The sequence below is a fragment of the Sceloporus occidentalis genome, unplaced genomic scaffold, assembly GCF_023333645.1.
Source record: "Sceloporus occidentalis isolate IW3139 unplaced genomic scaffold, rSceOcc1.0.p SCAF_26, whole genome shotgun sequence".
Lineage (NCBI taxonomy): Eukaryota > Metazoa > Chordata > Lepidosauria > Squamata > Phrynosomatidae > Sceloporus > Sceloporus occidentalis.
In genome coordinates, this window is record NW_028317006.1 from 10399989 (window position 1) to 10420693 (window position 20705).

General features: G+C 38.4%; 1 protein-coding gene across 1 annotated transcript in view; it reads right to left on the reverse strand.

Annotated features, from left to right (window-relative positions):
* LOC149300144 (electrogenic sodium bicarbonate cotransporter 4-like) overlaps window positions 1-20705 on the reverse strand; it is a 36423-nt gene that overhangs the window by 11605 nt on the left and 4113 nt on the right. The window contains exons 3-15 of the mRNA XM_089485696.1: window positions 18686-18812; window positions 14027-14187; window positions 12461-12616; window positions 12191-12286; window positions 11632-11687; window positions 8784-8941; window positions 7081-7168; window positions 5807-5961; window positions 5420-5557; window positions 4858-5032; window positions 4423-4556; window positions 3841-4112; window positions 889-950 (exon numbers count right to left, since the gene is read on the reverse strand). Of these exons, the coding sequence (XP_089341822.1) occupies window positions 889-950; window positions 3841-4112; window positions 4423-4556; window positions 4858-5032; window positions 5420-5557; window positions 5807-5961; window positions 7081-7168; window positions 8784-8941; window positions 11632-11687; window positions 12191-12286; window positions 12461-12616; window positions 14027-14187; window positions 18686-18812 (1778 nt within the window). The remainder of the gene's footprint in view (window positions 1-888; window positions 951-3840; window positions 4113-4422; window positions 4557-4857; window positions 5033-5419; window positions 5558-5806; window positions 5962-7080; window positions 7169-8783; window positions 8942-11631; window positions 11688-12190; window positions 12287-12460; window positions 12617-14026; window positions 14188-18685; window positions 18813-20705) is intronic.

Here is a 20705-nt window from a genome sequence, read left to right on the forward strand (position 1 = left end):
ATGGGATACGGACAGAAAGGCAACCGCCTCGGTTGTCATCATCATACGGGACATCAACCAACGTATTTATCATTAAAAGTTACCAAGTGTCTTAATTGTTTTCTATTCAGTATCCTTTGCTGGACAAGCCCTTTAAATGATCTCAATACTTTTTGTCTCATAATACTTGCTGAAAGGCTATGTAGAATGTCACCTTTCTACGTTTAATATATTCCTTATTAGTTTCTGTATATCAGATTTTTTTTCTATGGTTTATTATAGTATTTTTCATATAATGGTAGTCTTGTTTTATAGTATTCTTTTTTTAGGGTATTATTTTAGGGTTACAGCTTACTGTGGATTTGTCCTCAAGTATTTCTGTCTCACTTGAATGTATTACATTTTTGGTTGCTAGCTTCCTTGCACTTGTCTCTCATTGATATATGTTAACCCTTTCACTACCAGACGGGAAGTGCTACACACGCATGTCTCATTCTTACTAATTGTAACAGTTTTATAAATGTCTAGTGTCTTTTCTTTAGCCAGCCGATGATTAAGTGACATCTGAGGCAAGAAACATGTTATTCGGTTGCCTTTCTGTCCGTATCCATTCACTCTCAATAAATTACTTTTGAAAAAGCTAATTTTTTAGCTGAACACCCAGTCTTATGGAAGCCTTGGATAGGGTATGTGGATGGCTTTTACCATCTCTGGATTTTTTTTGGAGCTTCATTTATAATTAACGCTCCAGGTTACACTGTAATTAAGGATGGAGGAAAGGACTGAAATAATTTACTAGGAAAGTAGCCAGATTTGGGGAAGACATCTGTGGCTTTCCTCATGTCTGAATGCAATGGACACAAACGATGACCAGGTTAGAACACAATATTGCCACCGTACATTACTTACCAAAGAGATGTTAGTGTTGTTTGGTGCAAATGGAGCTGAAGCATTGAATAAAGTCACATTCACTGCAAAAACAGAGATAGTTTTCTTTATAGATCTGCTCATAGGGCTAAACACAGTTTGATATTTCCTTATAAGCTCTGCAGCCTAAGGTAAGTACATGTTTATTTTCAATTTTGAACAATGCATATGTAAGTACTTGCATATACATTGATTTTTTACCCCCCCCCCTTTCAATGAGGAGGAATAATCATGTAGGTGCTATAAAATGTAGTAAAGTCATACATATCTCTACAATGAAAGATTTGGGGAAATTAAAATACTTGCTTCAAAAAAGTATGAGCAATAGTGTTATGGATGAGAATGCGGAGTCTCATCAATACAAACATTCCAGTATTTACAGTAAGAGCTGTACCCATCACACACCACTAGCCCTATACACACTAGACCATGTACACCAGTCTAAACAGGCTTCAACACAAACCACTCAGTACAGACACAGATACATTACATACTTCACATTAATACTCACTTGGTGAAAAGGACAGGAAGAGATATGCAAGAAATAAGAAGAAATGTGGCAGATATCAGTTACAATAGTCTCTCTCAACAAGAATTCACAACACTGTTCTTTAGGGGACAGGTATCCACTATTATTCTGGTTCCTGAAAACGTCCATTATGATCATGGGCGCTTGTGGCTTTAATTAGCCTGGCTTAATGGGAGTTGTGATCAGGAGCGGCTGAGGTGACAAACATTGACTAGACTCTCGGATGTGGTAAACTATAGCGCTTCTGAGAAGGATGTTGACTAATGGGGAAGATTTCCATCGAGATATCTTCATATTAGGCAAAACTAGCCCAGAAATTCCACCGTCTTGTACTTCCTCTCTTTGTCTACAACTTGTAAATATTTTCAAATGGATAGATCATAGAGTTGATCCTTTGACACTGACAGGCACGCTGGCAACCATCAGCATGTGTTATAAGTCCAGCCAAATGCATATCTGTGTATGTTCCATCCTACACATTCCATCACCTACCAACAATGGGTACATATTGGGGTGTATTCACTAAAAAGAGACTTGTGGTTTTAACCGTGTCACTTTACTATTAATTATGAAGGGCCAACACAGGCAAATTTTTTCAGCAATTGGGGCTGAGCTGGCCCTGTATAATGTATAATTCAACAGATGATGTCAGCCCTGATCTTACTGCAGCAGAATCCAACTGGGGTTAGACCAAAACTATGCCACCTTTCCATTTAGTGAATAAACCCCATAGAAAGGCCACATGAGGAACAAACGAAAGATCCAATCACAGGGAAATCTCTGAGAATATGACTGCACTAAGGTGCATCTAAAATTTCATTTTTAGGAGCATTATACAATTAAAGCTTATGTCATACATAAGCAGACCTATAGCCTGATTGCATTAAATCTTGACTACCCTCATGTGGCCACATCTGGAACTGCAGGTCAAAAAAGTAAAAAAAATAAAACTATGTACAAGGGTTTAGGAGGGCAAAGTACCTTTCGAACCTTTTTTGCAAGTTTGGCTTTATTAACAACTATTTGCTCACTTTCCACTGGTGCTGAAGGCTAAGCGTTGCTTTACCCACGAGACTGGCATTCAGTCATTAGGTGCTACAATTTCAATACGGTACATAACACGTTGGTTATTAAAGTGTTAATTACTTTCTGTGATTTCAGTTAATTTAGGAGGATTTTAATTGTTTTGGTGACCCTTGAAGGCTAAGCAGGACATATATTGATTAAAATAAAGTAAAATGTTTTATTGTTAAACAAAATCAGTTATAGATAATTATTTATATATTATTTTATTGTTCCTAGGTAGACTAATTCTAGGTGCACAAACAGGTTAAGGTTCCCCATATGGCAGACTATGCGTTCATTTTAGTAGTTTCGCCCACTTCTTGTATGTTCCATGACATTGTTTATGTCCCACCTACCTGCAGTTTGGCAGGACCAGAAATTGTTGTGGCAAGAAACATAAAAATGTAGAATGTAACCATTTGGCAAATCAAATTTGCTCATCTTTCTTGACCTTAAAGCCAGTTTTGGACCATGGTCTTGCCTTTTTTAGGGGTAGATTTATGACTACCCCATGACATGCATGTTTAGATTCCCAGACATCCCAACAAGAAAAAAAAAATTTCAGGGAAGTGGCTTTACTGGCCCCTGACCCCCCACCACCAAACATGTATGATGGTCCTCCGGTGCCCTGTGCCCTGGTCCTCCTCTGTTTTAGACGGGCTCTGGAGAAACCAGGAGAGTGCGTGTCCTGATTGGTCTCTCTTGTTCTAAAAACTCTCTCGGTTTTGTCGGTAGGTGGGCTTAAAGGTTTGTTAGCACAAAGAGAGACCAATCAGGACATGCCACAGAGGAAGACCAGAGCACAAGCACACGTGAGAGCGAGCATGAGAGAGCATTCAATGGTTTCTTTCGTACTTGCTCTATTTAAGGGATGTCTGTTGCAGTTTGCAGGCGTCTGGGACCCACTATTAAAATGCGTGAGACCCCCCCGGACTTCCCAGGAGAGTAGGGATGTCTGGACTCCCTCTCTACATTAACCTTCAACCACTTCTGCAAGGAGGCTGTTCCACTGGCTTCTATCGTCTCAATAAAGTACATTTTTCCAACATTACTCGAACAAAACAGCCTACTGTAAAAGTAAGGCCTCTGAAAAATGATGTATTCATTCTTAAATATACATGAATGAGGTACATGAATTATTTGCTTCACTTTCTGACTGTATCATTCATCTGTTGCATGGAAATCACTCTTGTAAATACTTTAGTAAATATCGCTCCAACTAATGGTGTGTGCACTGAAGATATCGATACTTTCCACCTCTGTGTATTGATCATCACTTCCCGGTTCTATATATAAAAAAGAAAACAGCAGCCAACGTATCCCCATATGTTTCCACTCACCTGGGTCAGGAGCCACACACTCGCATCTGTACAAGGTAACGTAGTCCGGTTTGAAGTCAGAATTGATGGGGTAGTACTTGAAGGCCCCAATCATCTTTTTGATGGCATCATAGATAAAGATGAAGCTTATAAGTGTTGAGAATCCCTCCTCTGTAAACCGCGTTATATACTTTATAATGAAGCTGGCATCAGTGGCGACCAAAATAAGGCACTGAAGGGCTGAGTGGAGACCAATCCACAGACGGAACTCCATGTAATCTATATCATTACTCCTACAAAGAGGTTTAAATACTATTAGTAACTATACTAATAAGAAGCAACATACAATGACATACTATATACTTTCAAGCACATATATATTTTCTTCCTGTTTTTTTTATTTTATAATAAGTTAGTTAATATAGTTAACTAGTTAATTGAAATTTCAGCTCTTGGCCTGTTGTCCATACTGGAAACTATGTCTGAGGCTGTGAAGGTTACGGTAAAAATTCCAAGCGACGGTGGCTGGGAGAAAATAAATCAGTGGTGATATGCTTTAGGAAAAAGAAGTTGGCTTTTCTAGGGTTGATAGAAAAAACTTACTTGCTGAAATCAAAGAGAAGCTTCTCAAAGATGAGGATTGGCCCAGTGCTGCTTAGAATGATGAGAGGTTGGCCGGCAAAAAGACAAAACACTGAGCCTGTCATTGCCGTACCAAGAAAGCTCTCCATTACACCCTGAAATTCAAAGCGGTGCAGTTAGGGTTGAACCATAAAGGTAGAGTAGCCACCTAGCCTGTATTTAACCATAAAAACATCAACGCTGGATGAATAATAACCCTATGAAGCAAGCCGAAAGCTTAAAATCTTATAGGGAATCATTATCATTGATCAGATGTTATTATTATAAACAGCGCCATAGGTAGAGAGAGGGAAGAGAAAAGGAAAGAGTCTGAATGCACTAAGGTACTACATTTTATCAGAACAAATATACTGGTTAGACTTACATACACCGAGAGCCTTTTGCAACGCTACATACCTGGTAGTTGTCTGTGGCATCTCCAAGCAGGCCCCCAAATGTTATGGCATTAGTTATACACCCGAGGTAGATGAAGAGAATGGCAGAAATTGACTGGATATGGAAAGCTTCATAGAAATCACTCAGAAACCAGGGCAGCTTCCTCTTAATATCGAGATACAGCCCACCACAGAATCTGCAGGGAAAATGGGAGATTGTGGTCTACAGAATTCTTGAACTCTGAAAGTGTGGAATACACACAAAGTGACTCAAAAATGAATGATCTGCGTTGTGATTTTTCAATGAACAAACATAATAAAGTAACTTTAACATGGATAAAATGACATGTACGCATTTGAAGAGAAAAATCAACATTACATAAAAACCCACTTTCAGGTGAGGTTTATTTTCTAGCAGTTTAACAAAGGTTGATGTCAACGACAACATAATATTTTCATCCTTTCTTGCTTTTCCATCAGGGTACTAAGAAGTCTGGAAAGCATCATTTAACCCTTTAGTAACAGGAACTGAAGTAAACGGGTATTAACAGAAAAAAATGGAAATTAATGTTATCTCTACTCACCTCCCAGTCCATGCCAGCTCTTCTCCAACTTCATGGGCAGAAGGCATCTCTCCATCTTCACTTCCTCCACCACCACTACCCCCACCTCCAGCCGAACCATTCATTTGTCCAGCCTCATTTACAGAGAACACAGATTTTCTATCAAGAAAATAGAGATTTATATATAATACCAAGAAACATGATTACATATATATTATATATTTACGCACACACACACACACACACACACACACACATATACACACTATATGTCATCACATCTTAGGATAACGTTTTCGTGGGGATCAGTTATTTAATTTACCACCAGAGTTTGGCTTTTTAAGACAGATTCTTATATTTTTTGCAACAGGTGTACAGGTGTAAAACGGCTTTGCAGGCAGTACCTACCTCTGATCAGCTGATGGGATTTTCTTGGGAGGCTCTATTCGAATGGTTGGATCCCATTCACCAGGAGGTAGAACAATGACTTCATCCAGGAACTCATCAATTCCTGCGATAAGGTCCTCCCTATCTCTTGCTTTGTAAGCAACATCGCTAAACAGCTGGAGGAAAAACATAAAAAATCCGATGAGATTTTTTTCAATGCTTTGAGGCATCTTCATAACAATATGTAAAAAAGGCTGGAGTACAGTATTTAACTTTGATTTTTCAGATGTGTTCTAGGCCCTTATTTTTCTGTATGTTTTCACTTATTGTTGTGGCTTCTTTGTTTCTTCTGGGCTGGACTTGTTGACTGGATCACTGTGACCACCACCTTTGGACTTAATTATCCTTACAGGATATGCGAACATCAGAGGAGTGAGCCAAAGTTAATGAGAAGGGATTACCCTGTTTGTGTTTACACGTTACTTATAATTTACTTTTAAATAAGATATCAAATAAATGCTTTTTTGCATATAATTTTTTTCAACTCCTATATTATTTGTGTTTGCTGTTATTTTTATATTTTTCAGTGACGATAAGCCTCCACTGAGTAGCAAAGTGTCCAGGTATACAGAGGACTAAGTAGGGTTATGGTATAAATTGAATGAAAAAAAAGTATGCGTTTTTGATATAATATGATTTAGTCGCTAAAGGCAGGGTTGACAGGAGAGTTTACAGATCTGTGATTTCAACTACAGAAGAAGCTCACTGGGATTGGAAATTCATAAAGTATATTAAAGTCAAATGGGTCTGTTCACTAACAAGTCGAGTGGTCAGCTGACTCAAGTTTAGTCACATGCCCTTGCAAGCTAACACTCGCAAAACAAGTCACATATTCACTTATCAGTAAGTTGTTTGTGAGGGCATGCAAATGCCTGCATTTTTTTCATGCATACGCTCGCATCGCCTGAACGTAAAGTGCATGCAAATTGTTTTTACATTTTTTTGCAAGAGCTTATGTGCGTTTGCTTTAGTGAACTTGTGAGTTGGAATTTTGTGGAGTTTTGCTGCCGCAAACATGTATTTTTGCCAGCTCGTAAGCACTCGCTGAATATCAATCAATGAAAATCTCACCAGTTGATATTGAATGTTAAAATCAAATAAATAATGTTACAAAATAATAAATTAATGATGTCAGAGAGGTAATCCTAGTCATTACCATACAATATATATTATGAATACTGTATCATAAATATAAGTAATAATGTAACTTATATGACAATGAGTTCATTACTTACATCGTCAACCATTAAGGTTGCAATTGCTCTTCCGATCTCAGTGTAAGATTTGGCTTTTCCCAGAGGACCCAACAAAATAAACAGGAACCTGGTGGAAAGAGTTGATACAAAAAATAGAATTTAACTGATTCAAGGTAGAACGCTCTTCTACTAGAAACATTGATTATCATTACATAGAAACATAGAATTCCACAACAGATCAGCCTCTTTCGGACCATATAGTCTGCCCATTTTTCCTGATGTAATGGCTCAAACTTTAATCAGTTTTTGGTCTTGTCATAGAGTCATGATAGCTTTAAGCTGACCCCAGGCATGTTTACATTCCCTCAACGTATTAGCTTCTACCACTTCTGCTAAGAGACTGTTCTATTTATCTACTACCGTCTCAGTAAAGTAAAACTCTCTTACATTACATCGAGCCCTCTGATCCTAGTCATAAATTATGATCTCTGGTTCTAACATTTTTCCTACAGTTCTTGACATACATGTATTAAAAGCGCAGTAGATGATAATTAATTAATTTTTTGTGTAATATGATGCGTTGATTAGGTAATGTTGCAGTTTGATGTCTTGTATACAAAATGTTATGGCGGTACAGGTAAATACCGTATTTGCTCGATTATAAGACAAGCTTTTTTTCAGAGCTAATGCCTTATAATTGGGGTCGTCTTATAATCAGACCTCAAATAGGTCTGACTATGAGACGACTAAGATCCAGATCCACCGCAGCTGCAGGGGACCTGGATCCTCCTGTCTCCCCCGCCCCACTTACCGGTACTTCTGAGTCCCCGGTGTGTAGCTGGGGCAGCGTGTAGATGTCTACGCGATTTGCGTAGACAACTTCCGCTGCAGCAGGAAGGAGGTGTGGCTAGCAGCGGGGGTTGTCTGCGTCCATCGCGCAGACCTTCCCCGGCTGTCAGAGATCAGAGTTCCCTGCGCCGGTGCCGGTAAGTTGGGGGGGGGCGGGGGAGTGTTAAATGGGGGCATAAGGCATTTCTGGAGGCAGAGTGCTCTGTGAAATGCCTTTTAACCCCCTTATTGCCACTCTGCCTCCAGAAATGCCTTTTTAACCCTCTATACGCCACTCTGCCTCCTGAATGCCTTAAACCTCCCTATATGCCACTCTACCCCATAATATGCCTTTTAACCCTCTAAATGCCAGAGTGGCATATACGGGTATAAGGCATTTCTGGAGGCAGAGTGGCACATAGGGGGTCAAAAGGCATATCATGGGGCACAGTGGCATATAGGGTTAAAAGGCATATCATGGGGCACAGTGGCATATGGGGGGTATAAGGCATTTCTGGGGCAGATGTGCATAACTGGGGGGGCAGGTTGGAAAATAGAAGGAAATAAAAGCCAAATATTTTTCTCAATCATAGCTTTTATTAAAAAAAAATAGTTTACATGAATTAACATTTACTGGTAAAACTTTTTTCCTATAGGGTCATCTTATATTCAGGCTTCTTCTTTTTTTCCTAAATTAATATTCAGATTTGGGTCGTCTTACAATCAGGATCGTCTTATAATCGAGCAAATACGGTATGTATTAATTGTGTGGGGCAAGCATAAGACATATCCTCAATGTATGACAAGGCAAATTACCCAGTAAGGCCTGAGGGTTTACATTAGGTTAAAAAGTGGGTAAACTATATGGTCAGAATGGCTATATTGGACATATCATTGAAATTGTTTAAACTTACCTAGTGGGCACAGGAACCTCCGTGACCCCTCCAAGCATTATAGACTGGACCAGCCGAACGAACGCAACAAATGGTTTGTCCAAAAAATCCACTTCTCCAACCAATACATTGGATGCCTCTGCATCCCGGGGAATCTTCTTAATAAATTTATTCCTGAGCTGGAAAGGGAATGGCGTGATATTTACAGCTTGTAAAGTCAGTGGTAATTTTGTGAACCGATGTAATGAACAGGCTAAATAAAAATCAACTTTTTTCAGCAAATTTCGGCAGATATACATGTTTCATAAACTAACCCTCTAAGTGCCATTGGAGTTATACAAAATTAATAGCTTTTCATACCATTTTGGCATTGCCTTTTAAATAAATTTGTTCCTAATCTGAGTCTTTTCTGACATGGTTTTATGAATTTACATATATGTAAAAACATTCTCAATGACACACAACCCCTGCATTAATTTCATTATCCTTAAGCAGTAATATTAGTCAATTGATGTCAGTACTGTCCAAGAGCTGCGGACAAACTGGTATGATATGTAACAGGCATGTGCATTGCATGTAATAGTGTTTAAAAGCACTGATTGTTTAGGAATTACATAACTGCAGGTACAACAATTTCTATAACATGTCAGCAAGAAGTTTCCCCTGCCAACGAATATATAATAAACATACTTTATGCATTTCTGTCACTACAAACAGACCAGCAGGGATTTTACTTTAAAGAGACATTATCATGGTAAAAAAATTGCTGTTGGAAATTTAAAGGTGGAGTAGTATAGCATAGTATAGTAGTATAAATGTCAGCTGTTGATGCAATCACGTAAGTCATTAAGGAGAAGAAGAAGAATTTTATTTAAATAGTTTAATTAAAAAAGCATGTTTTTTAAGTTATTAAGACAATAACTAACACCATAGTTCTAATCTACAACAAGAGATATTCCATGATTTCATAAACATTCTGTAAAAATGCCTTGCTAGGAATACTTAAAGTTGCTGTTAAGGAAACAGCCTAGTGTAGATCCTTTTAGTCTCACAAAGACGATAACAAACAAAATGAATTCTCACCATGAAATTCGAATATACTGTGTATAAACTGGGGATCTGTCAGTAGAGGGGGCTGTATGGGTTATACAAATCTTACTACTCATAAAGATTTCTGGTATGTATTGTAAGCTTGAGGCACAACCAGGACACTTTCGGCACTAGGACTAGTGGAACACCCAGAATCTCGGGATCTTGGCAATGGTGTAAAATCCTCCCTATTACCAGGACAAGGTAAGTAGATCACTAGATGTCATGCTTCTCCTGTTGAACACTTAAGTCCTTTGTAAATAACGATTGTACCTTGTAGGCTAAAGAAATGCCACCTTTGTTGTCATGCAACCTTTAATTTAATACCGTATTTGCTCGATTATAAGACGACCCCCCAAAATCTGAATATTAACTTAGGAAAAAAAAGAAAAAGCCTGAATATAAGACGACCCTAAAGGAAAAAAGTTTTACCAGTAAATGTTAATTCATGTAAACTATTTTTTTTAAATTAAAGCTATGATTGAGAAAAATATTTTTTTGTTTTTATTTCCTTGTATTTTCCAACCTGTCCCCCAGTTACGCACATCTGCCCCCAGGCTTGCCACACCAAAATGGCACTGTGGCCCATGATATGCCTTTTAACCCTCTATATGCCACTGTGCCCCATGGTATGCCTTTTGACCCCCTATGTGCCACTCTGCCTCCAGAAATGCCTTATACCCCTATATCCCATTCTGGCATTTAGGGGGTTAAAAGGCATATTATGGGGCAGAGTGGCATATAGGGAGGTATAAGGCATTTCAGGAGGCAGAGTGCTCTATTAAATGCCCCTTTAACGCCACTCTGCCTCCTGAAATGCCTTATACCTCCCTATATGCCACTCTGCCCCATAATATGCCTTTTAACCCCCTAAGTGCCAGAGTGGCATATAGGGGTATAAGGCATTCCAGAAATGCCCTATGCCCACATTTAACGCACACGCACGCACACACACACACACACACACACACACTCTTACCGGTGCTTCCAATTTCCTGCTGTATTGCCCGGGCAGCGGGTTGACGTCTCCTTCCGCTGCAGCCGGAAGGAGGTGGAGTTGGCAGCGGGGGTTTGTCTGCGTCTGTCGCGGATACCTTCCCCGGCTGTCAGAGATCAGAGTTCCCCGCACCGGTGTGGGGAACTCTGATCTCTGACAGTCGTGGAAGGTATCCGCGACGGACGCAGACAACCCCCGCTGCTAGCCACACCTCCTTCCGGCTGCAGCGGACGTTGTCTACGCGGATCGCGTAGACGTCAACCCGCTGCCCCGGCAATACAGCAGGAAGCACCGGTAAGTGTGGGGGGGGGGAGACAGGAGGATCCAGGTCCCCTGCAGCGGTGCGGGGGATCTGGATCTTAGTCTCATAATCAGACCTCTATTTGAGGTCTGATTAGAAGACGACCCCGATTAGAAGACGAGGGGTATTTTTCATTTGCTCTGAAAAAAACCTTGTCTTATAATCGAGCAAATACGGTATTCTTATTACTGACAAATGTGTTTCTATGAAAATGTGGAGAAAAAAATAAAATTTTACCGCAATGGAGCCAGTTCTTCAGGTAGAACATAAGGATTTGTAGTATCAAATAAGTGTCAGTGGTGTATGTAGCAGAATATAGCATATACAGTACAAAGGATTTTCCTTTCATAAAGGAATGAAGATTAGTTTCACAAAAATAAATGAATATTTGGTGTATAGAATATGATGATTACTTCCCTGAGTTACAACTAATAAAACAATAAATACTCCTAATAGTTCCCAATGGATTTTGGACTTATTACCTGGTCTGAACTTGGTGCGTCTGAAATGTCATTCATACTCCTGCTCTGAGCATGACCTAGAGAGAAACAAAGGACATTGAGAATTGAATCTGGACTGTAACAATGTGTAACTTAATGTTACTATAAATCACAACAACATAAAGCATTCTATAACAAAGTATATTTGTTGTGATAAACAAATATACTGAGCTACTTTTATCCCCTCTCTTAGATTGCCAGAATACATGTGTACCATGAAGCAATAGGAGCCCCCTTTTAAAAACATGGTAGACAGTTTGGATACGTTTCTCTTGCACAAATAGCTCACAGTAACGGGATCTTGTGTTACACACAAAAGTTAAAGAAGAGAGATCTACCTCTCACAATGACAGCACAAATTATGGGATCCGGTAGCATACACACAAAGCATACAGTAATGTGAACGCTTCTTAGTATGCACAAAGGTTTCTCTTGTCTTTCCTTAAATGTTATACAGTACCAGGATGTTTCTCTTTTACATAGAATGCATAACATATATAATAAACTAATCTCACACACTAGATATCATCATGAAACTTACGCAGTCTTCCATAGTTTGAACTCTGTCTCACTCTTAGGTCTTCTGTGGAGCGATGAAACTGACTTCCAACAGGAGCGCTTGGAACTGGAATGCGGTCTAGAAGAAACACAAAATACATTGATACACCTCGAAGGTGTTTCTTTCTTTAACATTAAAGATTGAAAATAATATTCTTATTTAAGTCTTTCATAAATATGAATCAATGTTACCTTTAAAGTAAAACTACTTGCACTGTTTGCAGGATTTACTGCAATCATGTAATTCACTCACTTGTGTTGGAAGAGACAGACTTTCCGATGTCCGCCAGTGACCTATGGATGGGCTTCTTGGTTTGGTGTCTATGTTTTCTCAGCAGGACATGACTTATTTTCTCCCTGAGTTCTGGCTTTAGCATTCCATCCTCTACCTGCTTCTCAATGATGTCATCTATAGAAAAAATATTGGCATAGGTTTACCTTAATATAAGTCAAAGTTGTTAGGGTTACGGCTTATCTATGTTGACTGTTTTTTGTTGTTTTTTTTTGCTCAAAGAACAGTCTAATTACAATTTCACAAATGGACCTTTCCCACAAAACCATGTCAAATATGTCATCCTATCACAACAGGGCCTCTCTATGGACTACTTTATAAAGGGTGGAAACCCAGCACCCTGTACCCTACAATCTAATAAAGGTTGTAGAACTACCCTAAAGCAACATTCATGTTTCTCACACGACATAGAAAAGCATGGATAATTCACAACCCTTAATGGTATTGGACTCTATATAAGATATTATGTCCGCTATTATTTTTTAATCTGATCAATCCCATGTTACACTTTGTAAGGAATATAGGACAAAACAGATGAATTGTGGGCAGCACATTCTGCGTCTGTTCATTTATATCTGATGTGTATTTTGTTCCTAATAACAGCTGTTATTATAATTAACACAAGACAAACAATTCCAACAAACAGAAATATTGCATTATGTGCACTGGAAGTCATACATTAATCCTTTGACTATTTAAATATTGCGGTCAGATTGGTCTCTTTGTGACTTTTGCAGAAAACTAGGTTTTGTGTCTTCATTTGACCACTTTTCATTTAATGGTTTTTAAAGAGTTAACATTTAAAGGGTCATTTCATAGAAGCCAAATATGCTTCTGTTTAAAAAAAATGTTGATTTTAGGACTGGCAAAGTCCGCCAATATCAACATCAGTCCCTCGACCTGTCTATGATGTCAATCCCCAAGGTGTTCATTCCTTTATGGAGACTCTCCATAAATAAAGCATTCTCCCACACAGCCGTTACCTTGAAAATAATGTATGGACATTCAGGGTGATGATGTTTGGTTTACACCAATGTAGGACCCCAGTGCCCCTTCATTGGCTGGACCTCAGATGGGTATACCCCCCATATGGGGAAAGGCTGTTCCCATTGATGGTGGCCTATCTGTTGGTGATCAGGTCCGTGGGTAAAACATTACTGAAGGAAGAAACGTTTAAAGTGTTTTCCAAGAGTTCCAGGGGCGTTTTGCAAAAGAAAAAAAAAAACTTTGCTTCATCAAAAGGAGGCAAGGTGTCTTAAAGGCTTCGTGTGGCGGTGGAGGTGAAAATTCTTAAGGCAGGCGTACATGCTGGAAATATTCCACACACACTAAATATGTGAGATATTATGCAAATTGATTATTACGATATCTCAGAAATTAGTGAACCATATTTTAAAGGGTAATATATCATATATACGTAGTTTTAGGCTCTATTTTCAGGTTGTCCTGGCCTCGGTTCTCCTTTTTCCAAAACAAGCGCCTTTTGCAACCCTGGAAGTCTTCAGGGTGAAGTAGCTTGATTCGTACCTACAATCTGTGGTAGAGAAAAGCCATCTAAATCCAACATGACAGTTCCCGTCTGGAGACACGTCCTTAGCTCAAATAGACTATGCAAAGACAGAGTAGATACATGTGGCTTGCTCCACCTTTCTCCTCCCTCTTCCACCTTCTCTTCAAACTTTATCCACCTGCACAATGACAAAGACGTCAAAAACTTGATCTGGAAGAGCACAATTTGAACGGTCTAAAGCAAATATAATTTTATAAAATCTTATACAATTCAAAGTGATGTTTCCTAAACTAGTTTACAGAAGCTAGATATTTTAAATATGTTGACTCTGCCCAGTTTTACCATTAATATGTTCCCCTATATGAACATTAACTAAAAACCTAAGTTTTTTTAAGTCCCTTTAAACTATATACAGTATATCATTTTATTTAATAGTAAAAGGGAAAATGTGTGAATGATATGGGTCTATTCTCATGTTTTAGTTAGATGCCCCCCTCCTTTAATACATCTTTAATACATCTATCATTACTTTTCCTAGTTAATTTCTGGTTAGTAAGAAATTCAATCACTACTGCCACCATGTTCTTTGCTGAGTGCCGGGATACGATGATGTCATATCCTGATGCCCAATCTCTTAAAGGTGCGTGTGGCCCCCAGTAAAGTGCTATGGGGGCTGTGTTGACTCCATAGTGTAAATGGGCCAGTTGGAGACATCAGAGATTTGTCTTGTAACCAGTCCACTGACCAGCGACAGAAGAGCCCTGAAGCTGCTGCCCTAGGCTTAAGCCTAGTCTAGGCCTGAATGTGGACTTCATCAAGACTCATCTTGGGGAAAACTTTGAGTTTCCTTTTCATTCATTTTTCCAGGGAAAGCTGCAATACACACTGAATTGGCTGATGGTGGGAAACGATCAACCTGATGTTCTCACTCAAGACTGGCTTAGAACAGAAAATTCTATATGGGTCACAACCAGTGAAATATTATTGTATACTGTATACTGCTTGTTCACTGTCAATTACTACACAGCGTGCACCATTGAAAGAGGCCTGGAGCAATGTCTGTGCTGAATAACCCCAGTATATAACATATCCTAAATGAAAAGTCAAGTGTGTTTAGATTTGCACGTAATTGAGCTTAGTTGCCATTAAGAAGAGCACTTTGATCTGTATTATGTTGTAAACAATAAGGATTTTAATAGTAATGTGGAATCGAGGCCTGTGCAGCCACCCAACTAATCTGCATCCTGGGGAGAATATGACCAATTTCTTCATACAATGCTAATCCTTCCAAAAATGTTTTTCTCGTTCCCGATTTGTAGAAATTGCGTGACTTGCATTATGGATTATTATAGGACTAGCAACGATTGAGGGGCTGAAGAAACTTTTTTTCTCAGAAAACTAATTTCTAAGCAGAGGCATCTGCTTAATCCTAATCCTACTAAACAATTCATGGCTGTTCTCATTCTGTGTTATGGTTTCTGACTTTTTTGCCCCCCTTTCAAATAAGAAAACACTATATGAATACAATATCATGACATACTTCTTGTTAGCACCGTTCGGCAATGTGTTCCACACTTGATTGGAATACAAAAGGGTTAAATCACTGCTCCACAAAACATGAATTGCTCTTTCTACTGTGCCAAACAAATAAACCTTCACAGAGCTGACATGTTATTATTTTCTATGAGGGGTTAATTGGATAGCACTTAAAAAAAAAGAATTCAGTTTCTATGGCAACCTATCAGTGTCCGTTTTTAGTGTCACGTGACAATTAAAACCTTCCAGCAAAGAAAAAAAAATGAATGAGGAGAAATTTTACTCAATTAAAGAATAATTAGTTTGAAAGGTTTGAGCATTTATCACTACTAGGAATGACGTTTCTAAAAGGGTTTGGTAGAGTAGGTCGAAAACACCAACGAAATACACAGTCACATTAGAGGACATTTTTGTGGGTTTTTTTTTGCTGTGTAGACGACGCTATTTTCAGTGAAGCTCGTCAGATGTGCGTAACCTGGCTCTTTATGATAATTTGGAAGTTAAAATAATGTATTAATGGGGGATGATGGGGCAGGGGAGCAATTTTCCTCTAAGCTGCTCCGAGTTAAAACATTTCTCCAGTACAAGAAGCTTTTCGTGTGTTTTAATACTACATACAATCACTAGGCTCTCTAGAGTAACAATACATTTACTTCAGGCCATTTCGGTGCATTTCCATCAGCGAATATGAGCTAGATCTACAAAATATGTCCTAATTGTGCTATCAACCGAATATCATTAGGGTTTAATGCCGTCTTTGCCAGAGGGCAAAAAGGGGCAGCTTCCCAGGGCCCAAACATCATCAAGGGCCAATACACAGTTTCCTCATTGATTATCTCTCAATGACTTGGTTGAACCCTGCGTGTCAGAGCAAGAATAGAGGCAGGCAAACCGTTATGGAAGTTACGTAAAACTGAGGAGGAGAATACATTCCACCTCCCCCGGCGTCTGTGTGCGAGGGAGGGAAATTCAGTCTCACTCTCCTGAGTGAGTGCATTATACTTTCATTACATTCATTAGCTTGATACATTTTAGTTGGTTTATAATATCTATTTATATTTATATTATAATATTTATAATAGCAATATCTGGAATATTTGGAATGTCCATAACAAATGCAAATGCTTCATTTTATTAATTTGTAAAATATCCCTAAATAGACACAAAACTGTGACTTTTTTGTATCTGATATAGTTTTAGCCCATGTCTGGGTCCCAGCAACACAGCTTTGTCCAGGGCCCACATTAGACTCAAGATGGTCCCGTTACTGGATCACTTGGCTGAATGAATCATACTGAATACCTAATATTAACTCTTTAATAGCCCATTGTGAAGGTTCTTTGTTGCTCATCACCAAATGTGTTAACCAAATGGCTCTAATACCAGTCCTTCTGGAAAGCTTGACTTGTTATTACTTAAAGATATGCTGATTTCAGTCACCTGCATTCAAGTAGGGATATCAACCATATCACACTGGCAGCAAAAGCACCAACTGGAAGCCTTATATATATTTACATCAGAATAGAATAAGAAGAAGTCAGCACCAGACTGTGTGACCCTGAGAATCTCCCCTTCACCCTGAGACTCAAGGTCAAACCCCAAGGGTTCCAAGGTATGCGAATGATGTCCTCCTTGTCCTGTTTCAAATCCTTTCTACATAAACACCCCAACTGTAGAAGTCTGCTGTCAGACAGGCCGATGGAAGCTCAGCTCCTGAGGGTGACATTCTGGACGGGGAATAAGAAGGTATTACTTGCCGGGTAAGTGTCCTAGAGAGAAAATTCCTTGTGGATTTTAGATTTTGACTTGTTAATCTCCCTGTTTAATAAAGTAAACCTTTCTCTGGGTTCATTTAATACTTTCATTACAGTTTAAAGCAGGATTTGTGCCATTTTAGCACTGAATGTATGCTTTTGTTTCATTAGTATGCTAATTTGTTTTCAGACGCCACAAATTACTTATTGATTTAACTCCTCCTCTAATTACTTTGCTCCACAGTCACTGTAATTAAAAAAATAACTATGACTTTTAATACATATCTGTATATAATTCTTTGTATTACAACTTTTCTTTACAGAATTCTATTTGACCTGCCCTAACCTTTTTTCTTTTCTTTTTTTAGACAGTCGTGACCTCTCTCCATTATGGGTTAAAAATCATGGGAAATGTAGTCCAAAAACAGCTGATGGGCATCTCTACTGTCCGCTGGCTATTTTCATGAAGCATGAGGACTGCAGTGATATGTGTACGATGTATATCAATGGAAGGATCAGTTCTTCACATAATGTTAACATTTATCAAATATGTGATTTAAGTTTATTATATATATTATATATATCCATGGAAAAAATAGGAGCATTAGCAGGACTTCATATTAAAGTGCAAAAAGATTTATTAGTTTAGGTCATATCGACGTTTCTCCTATACAGAGCCTTCATCAGGACATACCATCATTCTTGGGACATATATATATATCAATATATGTATGCACAGACATATATATAAACCATGTTCAATACGATATACACAATTTAATGGCAGGTACAAACCTCATGCTTTAATATTTTTTTTACATTTTAAATAATTTTTTTGCATTTTGCCCCCTTTGTTAGTCCCACAGCAACACTATACTATAAGTAACAACAAGATAATACATAAATAGATTCTAACCCCATCTGGGATATTTATTATTTGAATATTAATACTGTGTAATATCCAGATAGTATATATAAAAACAATAATTCCAGTATACAATTTACATGCAGAAATGTAACAAATATTTTCAGTCACATTTTCTAAATTACTGTTTTTATTTTATTTTGTTAACTGTAAGTAAATCCAAAATTCCTGTTATTAGAAGAGCCTTTTTATAGCATTCACATACATAAATGTATAAACATTCTGGCAGGGATGTGTATTTCATATTTAGGTTTGTAAAAAGGAATCCGCTGGCTGTCAGCAGAGGGTCAAAATATCAATTTCTGTCAAGGTATACAATATTTAATAATGTTTTGGAAGCTACAAAACTATTTTTCATATAATGGAAATGTGGATTATTTCCGGCTTTCCACTGGATATCAATAACAACATCATTTGGATGATATTCATGTTTACAAATAGATGTAAAGGTGTCTCATTACCTTGCAGTCTCCTTCCACTCAAGTTCATCCCCATCATGCTGCAAGGTATCCATCTCTGTGAACAAGGTGGGATTTGGGGTCTCATCATCTCCTAAAATGTACCGCAGGCGCTCCGCTGCAGGAGACACTAAGAAAACAAGAGAAGATGCCACGGAGAGTCAGCATATGGATTCAGAAAGCTTTAGTACTAGCAGGCAGAAGTGTTTCCATAAAATGGACAATAAGTAGTGGTCTTTGAACAGTCAACAGTAACCACGGCTGTAATGTGAGTAAAAACCAGTCATATCCACAATAAGTATATGCCACTCACACATTTCCATTGTTAAACAACTATACTTATGTGTAGGAGACCTCTCTTTAATGCCAAATTAGGACAGCCTCACTAAACCTTTGAAGAACAGCCTGCCGTGTTAGCTCGCATAAGGCCCACGTATCTCAACAACAGACAAGCTCCCCACATTCAGACAGAAGTTTAATGGCATCGCCATACATTACCTCCAAATCTCCCTTGGCCTTTCCTAACAATCCACCCCTACTCTCTTTCCATTTTAAGCACTCCAAAAAGGGTAAACACTGTTTATGCATAATATAAGCTCAGTGATAGATAGCTAGATAGATAGATAGATAGTCAAAAGGTCCTGGATTTCCAACAATGTCGGAATAGTCCACTATGACATTGAAGGAGTAACATTAATGTTTAGTCTGCTGGTTGGTGCAGTCCAATGAAACGCAAACAATACCTATATTGTGATAGTCCCAGTATCACCTTAAGACACAGTCCTCTAGGGTGGGGATAATTCATACACAGGTGATTTTATTGGTTTTCATGTGGTCAAAATAAACAGAACAAAATCCTTGTTCTGCTGAGCACTCGCTGAACAGTTATTTTCTCCAACCTCTGCTTGAGTGGCTTTCCGTTTTCCCAGACACAATTTATGAGATGCAGCTTAATCAAATCAAGAAATGTTGGAACTCCTGTCTTGAAATCTTCACTTACCCTATATGAACAATACAAATTTGGAGTGAAGCCGTGGCCCACCCTACCCTCCAAATGTGCCACCACAGGGACCAAAATTAATAAAAAAAACATGGTGCGTGTTTGTCAAGCACCGACCCTGTTACTATGCTCACTTCCGATACTTGCTGCCAGGATTATTATTAATCTTAAGAAGGGTCTGGTCTCAGTCAACCAGCTCTGGTTTGAGCCTACTCAGCAATGGTAAGCGTAAAGATTGGGTTATAACAATACCCAGCCTGTGTGGCTGCATTCATTTTCATATGGTCCACTGTGCCATGATCTAAAAATGTAACCTTTATTATGATGAGAATCCTTTTCAATTTCTGGTCCATAATAAACTAACATTGACACTGGCTTGATGACTGAGACATTAAACCCTTATTTCAATCAAGTAAAAAGCTCATGTGCTTCCTCCACGTAGCTCTGGGACCGCCATTGAAATGTTCTTTCTCTGCAGTGGCCATTTTTACTCACGTAACGGAATGTGGATAAGATGAATGTTGAGTGCTAGGCTGATCCGCTTGGGTGAGTTTAGTACTTAATGTTTACACTTGTATGCCAGCCTCCCTCCTTTCGAAACAAAGTTTTATCATTTCGTTTTCATTTGCAACATGCGTCCTACTACCAAGCTGACACTTGGTTTTGCACGACAATTTGAGTGAGTTCTTTATACCATTGTTTAACAATATTCTTATTTCTAATGAACAATACAAGTTGCTATGAAAAATACATTGAATTCTTTTTTCTTAAGAAAGTTTTATGTTTCTAAAACACAAACAGTATTTTGTTGTTAATAGTTGAAAATTAAAAAGTAACATCAAAATCTAGAAAAACTGAGCATCTCATTAAACTATTAAAATAAAACAATTTAACTCAGCACTCAGTGAATTGATGCACTTGTGAGATTTAACCTGCGTGTTTGACTTTGCTGGTCAGAAATGCTTTTGACTTCATAAAGGGAAGACTCCCGAAAGCTCATCATTAAAAATACTATAATAAATT